This window comes from Sinocyclocheilus anshuiensis, unplaced genomic scaffold, assembly GCF_001515605.1.
Source record: "Sinocyclocheilus anshuiensis isolate Anshui unplaced genomic scaffold, SAMN03320099.WGS_v1.1 scaffold1102, whole genome shotgun sequence".
NCBI classification, from domain to species: domain Eukaryota; kingdom Metazoa; phylum Chordata; class Actinopteri; order Cypriniformes; family Cyprinidae; genus Sinocyclocheilus; species Sinocyclocheilus anshuiensis.
The window spans coordinates 588,953-604,886 of record NW_015539924.1 but is presented as its reverse complement, the minus strand read 5'-3'; the positions used below and the strand labels follow the sequence as shown (position 1 = coordinate 604,886).

The 15,934-nt window shown below is 36.3% G+C and overlaps 1 protein-coding gene and 1 long non-coding RNA gene across 9 annotated transcripts in view; one reads left to right on the top strand and one right to left on the bottom strand.

Annotated features, from left to right (window-relative positions):
• ppfibp2b (PPFIA binding protein 2b) overlaps positions 1-15,934 on the top strand; it is a 58,503-nt gene that overhangs the window by 14,495 nt on the left and 28,074 nt on the right. For 6 of the 7 annotated variants that reach the window (XM_016483712.1, XM_016483708.1, XM_016483711.1 and 3 more), the window contains exons 3-4: positions 2,418-2,623; positions 14,759-14,845. In XM_016483712.1, the coding sequence (XP_016339198.1) occupies positions 2,418-2,623; positions 14,759-14,845 (293 nt within the window). Of the gene's footprint in view, positions 1-2,417; positions 2,624-14,758; positions 14,846-15,536; positions 15,618-15,934 lie in introns of those variants that run through there. The other variant, XM_016483713.1, reaches the window with a different exon arrangement.
• On the bottom strand, positions 2,537-9,153 carry LOC107686646 (uncharacterized). Of its 2 annotated transcripts, none has more exons than XR_001634058.1 (3): positions 8,986-9,153; positions 8,863-8,895; positions 2,537-2,608 (listed from the first exon to the last, which is right to left on the bottom strand). It is a non-coding gene; the product is annotated as an uncharacterized LOC107686646 (long non-coding RNA). The 2 variants fall into 2 exon arrangements; XR_001634059.1 differs by having other exon boundaries at positions 2,575-2,646.

Genomic DNA, 15,934 nt, shown 5'->3' with positions numbered 1-15,934 from the left:
TGTGGGGTAAAAAGAGCAGCATAAAGAGTTATCTAAAGACCAAGAGCTCATATCTCTAATTTAGGGGTCAGTAAGATTTATTTTATTTTATTTTATTTTATTTTATTTTATTTTTATTTAGAAAGAAAGAAAGAAATTGCATCTTTTATTAAGCAAGCAAAGGAAAACTTGAAATCGCATCATATGACCCCTTTAAAATAGATGCCATTTTGAACGTTCAGTTCATCAAAGAATTCTGAAGAAAACTATTTTCAACATTGATAATAATAAGAAATGTTTCTTAAGCACCAAATCAGCATATTAGACTGATTTCTGAAGGACACTGAAGACTGGAGTAATATATTCATTCATATTCAAAAAATATATTCAAATAGAAAACAGTTATTTTAAGTTGTACTGATATTTCATAATATTACTGTTTTTACTGTATTTTTAATCAAATAAATTCAGCCTTGGTGAGCAGAAAGACTTCTTTCGAAAATGTTTTTAAAAAATCCTAAAATAGAAAAAATTAATGGAAAGACTTTTGAACAGTATGTATATACTGCATATTAGAAAATAAATGTTTATTTTGTAAAATAATCTCTTTTTAATTACACTAAACTATTATTACATAATGTGTAACATAATGTGAACTTGTTTAACATTTTGAATTGCATACCACACATGGTCTATTAGCTGAGTAGTCCTGCAAGTCATGAGTTATAATTGTCCTGAATGAAGGCTGCATGTGCCAAATACTACACATTCAGGACTTCAAATATAGCACAGACTTATAAATTAATTGCTCATGAATGAACCATTAATGTTTAGTGATCAGATGTCATGCCATGTAGCTAATCCTGGATCTAGACTTTAAATGAGTGTCTGTCTGTGTGTCTTAAGAATAGGAGGGTGTGATGAGAGTTGACCACAGGCATGTTGTGTCTCTTTGGTTCTGCTGTGTGAACTGACTCATGACAATGAAGAAGTGTTGTTTTAAAAGTTGCTCAAGGTTCTTGAAATGCCTCCATCTGCTGGCGACATTTGGAACATCTCAATTACCATAAAGATGATCCAACAACTAGCATTCTAGCCTTATATGTATGTGATTAATAGACTTTTTTCCCAGTAGTTATTGTTTTGTTCTGTTTTGTTATTTTAGGTGATATTTGATGATAACCGGATATTGAATAGCTTGAGCAAGAATAAATATTCCACTCTGTCTGTTTAGTGTTTTTATTTCCAAATAATTTCGAATAGCTTTAATTTAATTTTATTTAATTTTATTTGTTTTATCAAAACATAATGGATACTTGTGATAAGTAGCAGAGCAAGAGTAAATATTCTACTATGTTAGGTTTTTTTTTTTTCAGATAATTTCCAATAGTATTTATTCAATTTTATTTTATTTTATTTGATCATTTTAATTTTGGATGATCAAAACCTAATGGATATTTGTGATATGTAGCAGAGCAAGAGTAAATATTCCACTATGTTAGTTTTTTTTTTTTTTTTTTTCAGATCATTTCCAATAGTATTTTATTTTTTCAATTTTTATTTTATTTTACTGCTGACATTAGGGTATCCTTCCATGCACAGCTTCTTTCAGTAACTGGCACAACACCCCCACCCCTTCATTAAAGCAACCAATGAGGTCATTTCATGCCTTCAGTCAAGCAAATCACTTGCGTTTGAATGCACAAATTATGCATCTGTATAAACAGTTATGTACATTAGTCACACATTCTTTGCATGCATACAAGAAGCATTTCTTTGTATTGTTCTCATTACTCTTAACAGCACTTATCTTCTTTGAAATTACATATGGAAACAGTACAAATCTTACATTAACAAGACACGTAAACTAATGGGAAAATGTGTAACATTCTTACAATTGCATAAGATAAAAATTGAAACCAAGGCCATAACCAAAGTCTCTTTGTTCTGATCGTTGATTCTGGCATTTAAAAATGGAACAATCTCATCATAGACTTTTAAAGTGTTATAGAATCCTGATGGGTTCCAGATGATCCTGTAAATTTGTCACATCGGATTCCATAGTATCCAGATGGGGATTGTTGGAACTGTTGTTCTAGATGATGCAGGCGACACGTGGCTGCAGTGGTGTGGGTGCTGATGGTTAATATTATGTGATGATGTATGACATGGCGTGATGGTGCATCTCCCCTGCTCTCTTTCTATTTGTTTTTCCTCTCAAGTCACTTTTTGCCCTAGCTGTTCCATAGATCGCATCTTTTTTTCATCCTTTTTGCTACTGTGATACAATAAAAACATGACCAAAAAAAAGGAATGGATTTAAAAAAAAAAATATGCCAGGTTCGAACCTGTGTCACACATATGAGAGTATGACCGCTAAGCCAAAGGTCTAACCTCTTCTATATTTTATTTTGTCCATTTCATATTTCTGTCCGCAGGTTCCAAGGCTGCGGTGGAGTTCAGTAACGGGCTGTATGATCTGGGCTCTCCTGTGAGCGTCGGGCCGCTGCCGGTTCTCCAGCTGGCTGAGGAGCTGAGACTAGCACTGGAGCTGCAGGCCAGGGACGAGGACCGCAACTCACTGCGCTCCCAGCTGCCCTGCACCACCGCACAGACTCTCATGGAGTGGCTGGAGAAAGGACCGGTAAGGCACTTGAAAGTGAAAGCCTATAAAACCATTGTGAATTTTATGATAGAATAGTATCAGAGTTATTATACAGGCTTATAATTCACTTAACATGCATTCTCAAGTCAGCTCATTCACGCTTAACTAACTCGTGAGCGATCATTATATTTGGAGGTTTGATGTTTAATGTTTCTTGAGCTTCTCTGTTTAGCCTGGTGCCATCTTTAAGTTTTCAGTCAGCATTTGGATAGTGTTGTATCCATTATATAAATATTTACACACCGTGCAGTGATACAGATGTTAACATGTTTCTCAGATGATAAATTAACATTTTTCATATTGTGTTTGTCATGTTTTGGAAACAAAACCTTTTTAATGTAAATTTGGTGACATGATTATAAGCAGCAAAAAGACCTTGCAAGTGTTAGGTTATTCAATAGGCAGCTGTACTGAGTCTTAAAGGGACAGTTCATTCATCACTGAACATTCCTGCATTGTTTTCTCACCCTCCTTTTTGTTATAAACCTGTATGACTTTATTTCTTCAGTGGAACACAAAAGTAGAATAAAAATGATAAAGAAATAAACAAAGGAGGAAAAAATACAAAAAATTTTACGAAAGTGGTCCATATAGTGTCATTTTAATATTATTTATATACTATTATAGTGTTCATTAATATTTTGAATGAACTTTTATTTGTATATTTTCCGTTTTTACTTTAATTTTAGTTTAAGTTTTAGTAATTTATGTTTTTTTATAATTCTATATAGCTTGAATTTATTTTTATTTCAAGTTTAGTCTTCAACTTATTTTATTTCAGTTAGCTACGAGGCAAAATGTATCATTTTTGTTAAAGTTTGTTAAGTTTTTTTTAAACATATAAACATTTTTTACATATAAATATTATTATTACTAATAAAATTAATACAGATAATAAAAATATGAATAAATAATAAAATGTAACATAAATGTACACAAATTAATAGGGCTGGGTAAAAAATATCGATATCTCGATATTAATCGATTCTCATTTTTACGGAACAATATCGAATCTTTAAGGCACAATATGTAAGAATTTTTTAATTAAAATATCCAAAAACCACTAGAACAGTGTTATATATTTTGCTGACTTGTGTACTTACATTATCCCAAATGTTTCGAAGAATGTTTAAATCCAGAGAAATAAGTCATTTTAACTAGTGACACGTTGTATTGCAGTATTCAAACAATAAATGCCGTTTTGGTGCTGTTTAATGTGGAGTGACAGATCACTGTAGCGCCTCGTTTCAACCGACGCGGCAGAGCGAGGCGCACATGAACTGATCATCTCCTCCACATTAATACCAGTTTCAGAACAAAATAAACATGACTAAACATCCGAAGGTAAGTTAGAAGAAAGAGTACAACTTTACAATCCGTATCCTGTCTCATGTAATCGCTCAATCAGTGTTTCAGCCGCGCAAAGACGTCAACATAACGTCTTGTAAACAATGCACGTAACGTCACATTTACCTCAGAAAACATATTCGGTGACCATAAACTCATTAGTCAGATAGAAAAATAAACTGCAGAGAGGGACATTTTGCTGAATATATGTACCATATAACATATTCATTATAAATTTGACTGCTCTTCAATGTTTAATTTATGTTTGAATAAATCCATCAAGTTTTTATGACAGCCACCATTATGTTTATATTTAAAAAAAAAAAAGAATTAAAGTAGAAATATTATTATGTAATTGTAACTTTATTATTTTAAAAACTTCATTAAGTGTAATTTTAACAAATCAGTCAATTTTAACCTTCAGTATTATAGTAATGTAGTACCAACTGACTCTCATGTATATTTTACAGCATTAGTTGAGAGACTTTTTTTCCTTGAGAAAATTTGGCATGTACTGTACCTGATTGATATATATATACAAAATAATCGATATTGAATTGAATCGAATCGGTAATCGAATCGAATCGCAAGCTTGTGAATGAGAATCGAATCAAATCGTGAAATTTGTGTCAAAACCCAGCCCTACAAATAAATTTGCAGTGAACATATCCATATTAAGAAAAATCCTTGCAAACGATTTTTACTAGTTTTAGTGAACAATAACAACACTGGGTCCATATGACTTGTGCACTATGTTCCCAGTCCTCTCCAGTAATTTAATCTCTTTGTGTGAAGGACAAATTGAAATCATTATATAACTTAAGTCAATATTCACTGAAAATCTTCCCTTCCAGTGAGCTGATCACTTTAGAACCACTGCAACTGAATCGAGTCAGTCATTTGAACTTTAGGATCTCGAGGTCAGATGAACTGACTCGAACGAATGATTTGTACAAAAACTCACTGACTGAAACCAAGTGAGCACAAGTGTTAAAAACAGTTTTTTGGTGCTTTTTTGAAGCGGATCTGTCACTGTATTAAAAAAAGAAGAATCTTCAAAAATTTTCCAAAGAAAAAATAACAGCTTACAGGGTTGAAACAACATGAGTACATAATGATAATTAGGATACTTTTCAGTTTTGAGTGAACTATACCTTTAAGTACAGACTCTTGCCTAATACAGGGTCTTTTCTCATGTGTCCCAGAGGCAGTTTCTGGCCCAGCGTTTGCGTGTGTATGCGTGTATGTTGCTTGGATGATTTTAAAAGAGTTTGGATCCCCTCTGAGACATTGATAGGGCTGTGCTTCCTGTCTCTTCTCCCTCTCTTCCCTCATATCCCTCTCTCCACGCAGTCACTCTCTCCTTTCTCTTTGCTGTTTTGCTCTGCATTAAAAATGATCTGGTCACCTTTAGCTCGGCTTCATCTCCTCTAGGGTAAGTCTGCGGCTGACAGTTTATGCTACTAGATTATTTTGTTGATCTGTAACCTGACAATGCACGCATACTTGCTCTCTCAGAAAAGTGTTGTCTTGTTTTGCTGGTATTTGTTATTGGCAAAAACAGTCACAAGGTTCATTTAGACAGTTATTTGTGTATCCTGATGCAAAATGCTTGCACATGATTCTCATCAGTTGCCTGTGGTGATTTCTTCTTGGTCAATGAACATAGACAATTCTAAGAAAGAGCATAAGCAACCTGTTGGCGGAGCTTAAGGATCAATCAAGGGCCATGTTTTTGCAGGGATCTGACCTAAAGCTAAGCTCACATTACTTCAAGCGAAGTTGAAGAACAAACTACTGCCACATAATTTGAACAAAATCAGGCCAAAACTGCGTTTTAAGCTGGTAAACACATTTGACCTACCATTGGTCTGAGGTGATTACGTAATAGATAGGTGCCTTCTTTGACATGGAAATCCTGTCCGGTTAATTTCTTCAAGTCAGTCCGTCGAGGTCATGAAAAATGAGCACACTGGAGAGCTGCTTTATTGTAATATAAAGTAGTATAGTGAAGTTGTAATTCTAATTAAAAGTGATGCTTACACTGTTTATTCATGTTTAATACTGTAAAGCTGCTTGCTTTAAAGCAGTCTGTTGTATTAAGTGCTGTATAAATAAACGTGATGTAACTTGAGTGCCGTACCGAATTGCAAAGCTAGGACAAAATTATATACATCGATATGATCAGATGCGTTCTTCACTGCTGTTTTTAATCGAATCATTACAACAGCTTTGGTGGCGTCGGGATGTTCGCAATCAGTGTCTCTGTTCACTGCTCAGGTATTTCAAACTTGTTTTTACGCAAAGAATGAAAAATAGTTTGTTATTCGGGACCCTGTTCAGCTCATTTTTGCGGACAAAATCCAGTCATTTTAATAGAAATCCACGCAATTTGGGAATTTTGTGTAAGGGCAAAAGATGTACCCATGCAGATTTCGAAATAGTTTCAAATTGGTCTCACTGTGAATTTACCAACAGAAAGCTGCTAAGTTTGAAAGTGACTTGTGTGTGAGCTGTGCTTTATACATTGCTACTCTATTAAAGGGATAGTTCACACAAAAATGAAAATTCTGTCGTCATTTATTCACCCTGAAGTTGTTCCAAACCTGAGTGAGTTTCACAAAAGAAGATATTTTGAAGAATGTTGGTAGTTATTTGTGTATCCTGATGCAAAATGCTTGCACATGATTCTCATCAGTTGCCTGTGGTGATTTCTTCTTGGTCAATGAACATAGACAATTCTAAGAAAGAGCATAAGCAACCTGTTGGCGGAGCTTAAGGATCAATCAAGGGCCATGTTTTTGCAGGGATCTGACCTAAAGCTAAGCTCACATTACTTCAAGCGAAGTTGAAGAACAAACTACTGCCACATAATTTGAACAAAATCAGGCCAAAACTGCGTTTTAAGCTGGTAAACACATTTGACCTACCATTGGTCTGAGGTGATTACGTAATAGATAGGTGCCTTCTTTGACATGGAAATCCTGTCCGGTTAATTTCTTCAAGTCAGTCCGTCGAGGTCATGAAAAATGAGCACACTGGAGAGCTGCTTTATTGTAATATAAAGTAGTATAGTGAAGTTGTAATTCTAATTAAAAGTGATGCTTACACTGTTTATTCATGTTTAATACTGTAAAGCTGCTTGCTTTAAAGCAGTCTGTTGTATTAAGTGCTGTATAAATAAACGTGATGTAACTTGAGTGCCGTACCGAATTGCAAAGCTAGGACAAAATTATATACATCGATATGATCAGATGCGTTCTTCACTGCTGTTTTTAATCGAATCATTACAACAGCTTTGGTGGCGTCGGGATGTTCGCAATCAGTGTCTCTGTTCGCTGCTCAGGTATTTCAAACTTGTTTTTACGCAAAGAATGAAAAATAGTTTGTTATTCGGGACCCTGTTCAGCTCATTTTTGCGGACAAAATCCAGTCATTTTAATAGAAATCCACGCAATTTGGGAATTTTGTGTAAGGGCAAAAGATGTACCCATGCAGATTTCGAAATAGTTTCAAATTGGTCTCACTGTGAATTTACCAACAGAAAGCTGCTAAGTTTGAAAGTGACTTGTGTGTGAGCTGTGCTTTATACATTGCTACTCTATTAAAGGGATAGTTCACACAAAAATGAAAATTCTGTCGTCATTTATTCACCCTGAAGTTGTTCCAAACCTGAGTGAGTTTCACAAAAGAAGATATTTTGAAGAATGTTGGTAACCAAACAGTTGCTGGTATCCATTGACTTCCATAGTATGGAAAAAGATATCATGGCTTACCGTCAACTGTTTGGTTTACCAACATATTCCAAAATATCCTCTTTTGTGTTCAACAGAAGAAAGAAACTCATACAGGTTTATAACAAGTGAAGGATGAATGAATCATTTCTTTAATTTTCCTTTTTGTGTAAACTATCCCACAATGGACCTTTTTTGTCTGTGAAATTTCTCAGAAATTTCGCTAAAGTGATCGCATCTTAAAGGGGCCTCCTAAAAATCCACAGGGTCCTATGAGCTGTGTCTCTGAGTGGGATCAAAAACACTCATGCTTCCTAATTAGAGCCGGTAAAAACATTGCAGGAAATGTGATCAAGTCCTGATAGTGAGACGCTCACATTAAAGAGGCCGCATTACGCTTTGTTCATACATGCGGATCTGGCCCGTGTTTACATGCACATGAGGAATGTTTGCGGCAGCTGCAGAAACGAGATAAGAGAGGTTGTTCATCTCATGACCTGACCCGAGACCTGTCTGTAGGTAAAGCGTGTCTGTTTGATAGTATTTAAATGTGTCTACTCTTGTTTGTGTGTGCGTGTGCACGTGTGTCTGGTGTGTCTCCAGCTCTGCAGCTGTCAGGATCAGAGACTCTGCCAGGTGCAGCTGAACTCTCAAAGCTCTGGATAAGTTGCGTGCTACGCTAATAAGACACAACCGTCTGTGCTTGATCTCAGGGTGGAACCTTTAATATGGCTTGATAGCTGACATAATCGCAGCCTGCCTCGCTCAGAAGAATATGTGTTTTAGAAGTCTTAGAATGGAAAAAGTTCATTTGAATACACCAAAAGACAATGCAAAATAGCCAAAGTGTTATTTGTTGACTTCATCTGTAGGCATTTAACAGTTTTGACAACAGTCCCCATGGTGACCGTATCCCCGCTGCTCTGCGTAGTACACAAAACTCCCTATGACGCAAACAGGAAATGCTAGGAAAAGTGAGGGAATACTAGAAGTGGTTGTAATGGGGATGGTGTGGCGTATTGGCTGAAACTCAGGCCTGGTAACCATCACAAGTCCCATACTGAATGTTTTAGCATTTTGTATTATTTTTTGCACTTATTTGTGGGAAGACATGTGGATAGTTAACCATTTACTCACCCTTATGTCGTTCCAAACTTGTAGGATTGTTTTCTGTGAAACACAAAAGTGAATTTGTAAAGACTATTGTGGATGCTGTTTTCAATGGGGCTGTGAAGCTCTAAAATTACAAAAATATCATACCATTAAAGTGGTCTATATGACTCATGCACTCTATTTCAGGTCTTCTGAAGCCATACGATAGCTTTGTGACAAACAGACTGAAATTCATCTCTTTACTATCATTGAAAAGTCCACACTAGCCCTTCCTGACAGTGTCTGATTTGTGAATGAATCATTTTTTGATTCAGATCTTTTTAATGATCTGAATCATTTCACAAAACCTGTCTGAAGGATTTGTCCATGAATTAGACTAATTCTTGACTCATTTACAGCTCACTAGACTGAAGCAATGACCTAATAGTCTAAATAGACCAGTTTTATTATCACTGTAAAGGAATCATGTTAAATTTACAGTAAAAAAGAAAAAGGCAATTGTGGTTGTCAGAAATTTACCATAAAAATATAGCAACAATGTTTTAGGTATTACAGGAAGGCATATATCCTTAACCGTATGTTTCATTAAGTGATATGATATAATGACACTTAAAAAAATGCAATAAACATTTACTAAATATCATAAAATGTAACTTGAAACATCCTAATGTACATTTCTGATAACAAAAATTACATAATCATATTTGATGTGTTATACAGGAACTTCTGGGAATGTCCTTTTTTCACTAAATTATATGGTTATTCATCTTGTTTATTTCCAAAAACATTTTATTTTACAGTAGAATTACATATATGTATGTATATACTGTATGTTCGGTTGCATTTACCATTGCTCTGCAAAATTTTGCTGGTGAAATCCAGTAATTTTAGTGGGAATGCATGCAGTTGGGAGTTACATATAATGGGAGAAAGTACCTCACACAGATTTCTCTCATGTTCAAGTTGGACATACAAATTTTGTGCGTAGACCAACAGAAAGATGCTTAGTTTGAAAGTGACTTATTTGAGTGATGCTTCATATTACATTACGTGATGCTAGCTACACTGTGGACAGTTTTTTGTGAAATTTTGCTAATGTGACCATGCCTTAAACGATGACAGAATATTAATTTTGAGTAAACAATCTCTTTAAGTAAGTTAATTATATGATAGTTTACAGCAGCTTACATAGTGGCATGTTAACCTACAGGCCTGACAAGATCACAAGGTTATTATGTTGTTATCTAGTATTAACCAGAGGCCAGTTTGTGCTTGTCAGTCCCTTCCCAGTCTTTCTCTCAGCTGTGTTTGTCCACGAAGGAGACAACTGGACAGCAGGGTTGCTTGTAAAGGTAAAAAGACACTTAGAAATGGATGGATGTCTTCCACAGGAAGCAGGGTCTTTGGTCTAATGGGTTGCAGTCTTGAGTAAAAACAGATGGGGGAGCGCTGGAAGGCAGTGTGACTGTAAATGTCCCCCTCTCTGTCTCTAGCTGTGTTTAAACAGAGACACTGGTTTGTTTCGGTTTAGACTTGCACTGGAACTTAATTAGAGCCGCTGTCTCACACAGAGAACAGAAAAAGGTTGAAAGAAAGGGAGGGGAAAATTACAAATATAGAGCCTTTCGCATGTGAAAGAGGGAGTTGAATGGTGTTTAGTAGCAAGTAACATCAGGGAGTGGAAGTTGTGGATTGATGTTTTGCGTCTGACACACACACAAATTGAACTTTAAGTGTCTGGCTGGACAACAGATGCAGGGGGTCTCGGACAGACGTCTGGCTTTAGAAATGAGGTTTGTGCAGTTGCTTCAGCATGTTAAGAGCTCCTGTCTTAAGCAGCCAATATAAGGAGGAGGAGAAGGAGGAGGCGACTCTATAAAACAGGCAGACAGAGTCACTGAAACCCAGAGCTCAGATCTCAGCCAGCCGCTGCAGTCGCTCCTTTATTATAGCGGCTCGAGATGGGCCTTCAGCATGGAGGAGGAAATTGACTTTTATAAGCATTTTACTTGGCTTAAAAAGGTAAGCTGAAATGTCTGCTTTTCTACTGTAAATTATCCACTTTATGGATATTTCCATTCAGCTTTTATTACTGGTTTTTTTTTTCTTTCATTCCAGCAGTATATAATAAGAAAGGGACCCCATGCACAGTCAACCAGTCATTATTGCAAAATTTATTATGGAATATTGATTTGAGTTTAAATTATTTTACGATCATTAGCTGTGTGTAATCATAAAGTTTCCACTAAGAAAAAAATAGTCCACTAAAATATACAAAACAATCGGCGTAGCAACAAGACGAACACCATGATGATACTACACCACATTACAATATTAATTATGAACATCAGATTTTCACAACAATTGAGATGCAAGATGGTGCTGTTATTATTTTATTATTTTTGAGATAGTGTTATAGTTTCATTTAATATTATGAATTAGTTTTTATTGTTTATTTTCCATTTGAATTCTAATTTTTTTGTAATTTTGCTGTGTTTGTAGCGTTTTTATTAGTTTTTTAATTTCTATATAATTTGTATTAATTTATTATTTCAGTTTTCGTTTGAGTTATTTTAATACATCAAGTTAAACTAAGTGAAAATTAATATACTGATTTGGCAACAAGCTAAAAAAAAAACGTTTAAGTTTTTTTTTTCAGTTTAATTTTAGTTTTAGTTAAATATAATAACCCTAGATGGCGACAGTTGCATGAAACGTGAGTCTGCGGTGATACGAGACGTAAAAGTAGTGGCGGTTTCTGTTACCTGGATGGGAAGCCTGATATAGAGTGGTTGGATTTATGTGGAGCTGGTTGTTGTTGTTCAAAACGACAAGCAGTATTGTGCTGGTGTGGATGTGTGCCGGGAGCTTGTGATTTGCAATAGTACAAAAGCGCTTTTTATCCTGTCCAGCTTCAATGATTCTGAGCTCATGCTCTTGAACACAAACAAAAACGCTTTCACTGACTAACACTTGATACTTGGAGTAGTAAATCAGGCTGTAAAATTCAATTTAAAGGTGGGGGTACGAACATCAATGTGCACACCTGTTCTTAAAGTGCAAGAGGCGCTAAAAAGCTTGCGTGCCACGGTTGATGTGGTTTACAAGGCATTGTGGGATTGCGGTAAGCCGGAGATGGGGCAGAATGTGTAATGTTGAAGGAAGGCATACGATGTAAAACTCAACCGGCCATTGCATTCCAAAGTAAGAAAGAAATTACAGTAATTATAGTTCACAAGGTGTAACAGTATAAAATGCTGGGTTGGAAGAGGAATGGAACGCATTACTGTATTGCAGGGAGGGGTTGTACTGTAAAACTCTCAATATTGTCATACATTCTTGGACAGTGGGGTAATAATGAGCACTGTAGTTTCTTCTTAAGTTGTTTCGGGCCTTTACAGTTCTGCGAGCAGGCAGTGGGACATGAAAAGGGGGAAATTCCAGGGACTGTGGGTTGTCTTGCTTATAAACATCTCTCTGGTGAGGTAATAAATTGAATTGGTGCTCTAGAGAGCATCATGAATCTCACTGTTTGAACTCTGCTCTAAAGGTTAAATTAGCTGTAGAGCAGGACATGTGGTGGACTTCTGAAACGAGGAGACAAAGATGCTTTCTGTGGGTTTGGGCTTTTTAGTTCATTGTAAATTCATGTTCCAGTTGATGTTTATATGGTTTCCAGGTTAAAGCTAGCGCCACTGAAAGGCATAATTATAACTTATAAACTGTTAAAGACAGAACTACTGTAAGCTGCGCGGTATATGCATTTGTTGAAATCAGTATATTGTCCGTGACATCAAAAGAACTGTTTAGCACCATGCCCACTCCCATGAAGCACTAGTACTTAAATATATACACGATCAACATCTTTAAATTAAGTTTTATATTTCTCCATCATTTTTAATACGATGATATCATTAGCAGTGCTTTATGGGATTGTAGTTCTGTCCCTCATTAAAGCTGTTAAGTATACAGTTTAGTTGTTGGCATGAAGGCAAGTCAAATCTGTAATATAACATTTATGAAGTGATATACAGTTCGGAGGGCTGTTTGTCACAATATGTTCATATTTACTCACTTTCATAACTATTGTTTAAATCACTGCAGTTACTTTTAAGTTTTTTTGAGTTCGTCACATTTTCTTCTGATATCAAACTTTCTTCTCATTACCTGTTTCCCAAGAAATAAATAACCTCAAGTTGAGTTTAAACTTGCTGTGGACTGCAATTACTATGCAATGAAAGCCTCATGTGTGAAGACTGTGCGCTGCCTTTAGCGCTTAACCCTGTAACTCCTCCAGGCAGCCGGCACTGTAAACCCTGAGTAGACAGCTTTATTGTGAGAATTGACAGCCCTGGACACAGCAAAAGCTTTTAAAAGACAGAGATTATCTGTGTGGCTCTGCTAGCTTAGCGCTGACAAGTGACAGTGTCTTATCTCGCATGCTGCGACATACTGTATTTACTGACGTGTTTTCTGCTGATATAGTCTGAAGACTGGACAGAAGATTTATTTGATCATTAATCTTTTTTCAGCTTATGATAATTTGTTATGCTAAATTGGTAAATGTTCTGTCTGTCTGTCCATACATCCATTTGAATTGTGTACACAATATTTGCTGAAAAATTGACTTTTCACAAAGACCCGCCCCTAGTTTCTGTTGCTATTTCTGACAAGCCATGCCGCTCTTGCGCCACACATCCCATTCACACGCAGTGACAAATACATCACGGAGCAAAGAGGAAATGGACAACGCACCAACAGACAAGACAGAGCAGGTTACTTCTGGTTTGAAACAAAGTCTCAGCTTTCAAATATTTTCATCTTTTTAAAGAAATTCAAACAATAAATACTCTTTAATGTGCTATGATAGATCGCTGTAGCGCTTCAGTTCGAGCAGCACGAGAACCGATTATCTTTTCATATTTACTTAAAGCACGAAATAAACATGAATGAACATCAGAAGGTATTTTATTTCAACCACGGAAAGACGTCAATACACACCATTTTTCAAGTTTAAGTCCACCCACTTTAATCTGCTATCTATCTATCTATCTATCTATCTATCTATCTATCTAACTGTCTGTCTGTCTCTCTGTTTCTCTGTCTATCTATCTATCTCAACCCTGGGGCACAAAATGCTGTTGTTTCTTTTTCCATTGTTATTGTGACCCTCAAACCTTATGCAAATGACCTCATTAATTTGTAATGAGCTCCATTATTGTTTCTATTGAAGGGATGTCAAAGCTGTCAGTTAATTTTTGGTGCCAGCATGTCATTTAACACATTTAAAACAACACTCAAACGTATTTGGCTTATGCATATTTCTCTTTGTTAAAGTTTATTTTGTCTTTGGCAGTGAGCCATTCGTTCTTAAAAAAGTGGACAAGCAGGTTAGCTTCTCCTCTTGCACACCTCTCTGTTGACTTTCAGTTTCTGTCTGTGTGTGTGTGTGTGTGTGTGTGTGTGTGTGTGAGCGTGTGTGTACCTGGTACTCCCTACGTTATGGAGACCAAATTCCCACAAGGATAGTAATACCAGTAATATTTTACCTTGTGTGGACATTTTTTTGGTCCCCATGAGGAAAACAGCTTAAAAATCATAAGGAATTGTCTTTTTTTTTATCTAAAATAGAAGAAAGTTTTGTGTGAGAGGTATATTTAGGGGTAGGGGTAGGGTAAGGGGATAGAAAATACAGTTTGTACAGTATAAAAACCATTGCGCATATGGAATGTCCCCATAAAACATGAATGTCCCCACAATGCGATTATAACCTGAAACAACTTACGCTGAGGGGATATTTGGGTCCTTGTGAGGAAAAACAGCCACTTCAAGTGATCAAACTGCAGATTGAAGTTCACTTACAATCCAGAAGAAGACTTCTCTGTGTAAAAACCACATGTACACGTGTGTGTCTCCACAGGTTAACCTCCAGTGCTCAAGCAACAATGAGACCTATCAAGAGCGGCTGGCGAGATTAGAAGTGGACAAAGAGTCTCTGGTTCTCCAGGTGAGATATTTCACTTAGGGATTGTCAAAGCTGTCAGTTCATTTTTTTGGCGCCAGCATGTCATTTAACACCTTTAAAACAACACTTAAATGTATTTGGCTTACTTGCGTATTTCTCTCTGTTGAAGTTTATTCTGTCATTGGCAGCGAGCCATTTATTCTCAAAAAAGTGGACAAGCAGGTTAGCTCCTCCTCTTGCACAACTCTCTGTTGACTTTCAGTTTCTATATGTGTGTGTGTGTGTGTACCTGGTATTCCCTACGTTATGGAGACCAAATGTCCCAACAAGGAGAGAAATACCAGTAATTTTTTACCTTGTGTGGACATTTTTTGGTCCCCATGAGGAAAACAGCTTATAAATCATACAGAATGATCTAAAATAGCAGAATGTTTTATGTAAGAGGTATATTTAGGGTTAGGGTAAAGGGATAGAAAATACATTTTGTACATTATAAAAACCATTACGCCTATGGAATGTCCCCATAAAACATGGAAACCTGTGTGTGGGTGTGTGTGATTCAGGTTTTGCTATCTGGGCTGAATGTCCCCACAAAGCGAGTATAACCTGAAACAACCCACACTTTTGGGTCCTCATGAGGAAATCAGCCACTTCAAGTGATCAAATTGCACTTACAATCCAGAAGACTTCTCTGTGTAAAAACACATGTACATGTGTGTCTCCACAGGTTAACCTCCAGTGCTCAAGCAACAATGAGACCTATCAAGAGCGGCTGGCGAGATTAGAAGTGGACAAAGAGTCTCTGGTTCTCCAGGTGAGATATTTCACTTAGGCCTCCAAGGCATTTCAACTCAGCATAATAGTCACAGTGTAGGGATGTAACGATTAACTGCGAGCCGGTTGAAAATCGATTATAATTTGTCTTAAATCAAATTTTGTTAAAAAAAATTATAATAATCGTGAATCGAATCGAATCGTGAAACCAAAATCGTGAATCGAATCGAATCGTGAGTTGAGTGAATCGTTACATCCCTGTCACAGTGTCAACACAATGAGAAGACAACTAGCCAACATGCTTGTAAAACCTCACAGGGTCAAACTGGGGGACTGTGGTGTCTCTGTGAACGGAGA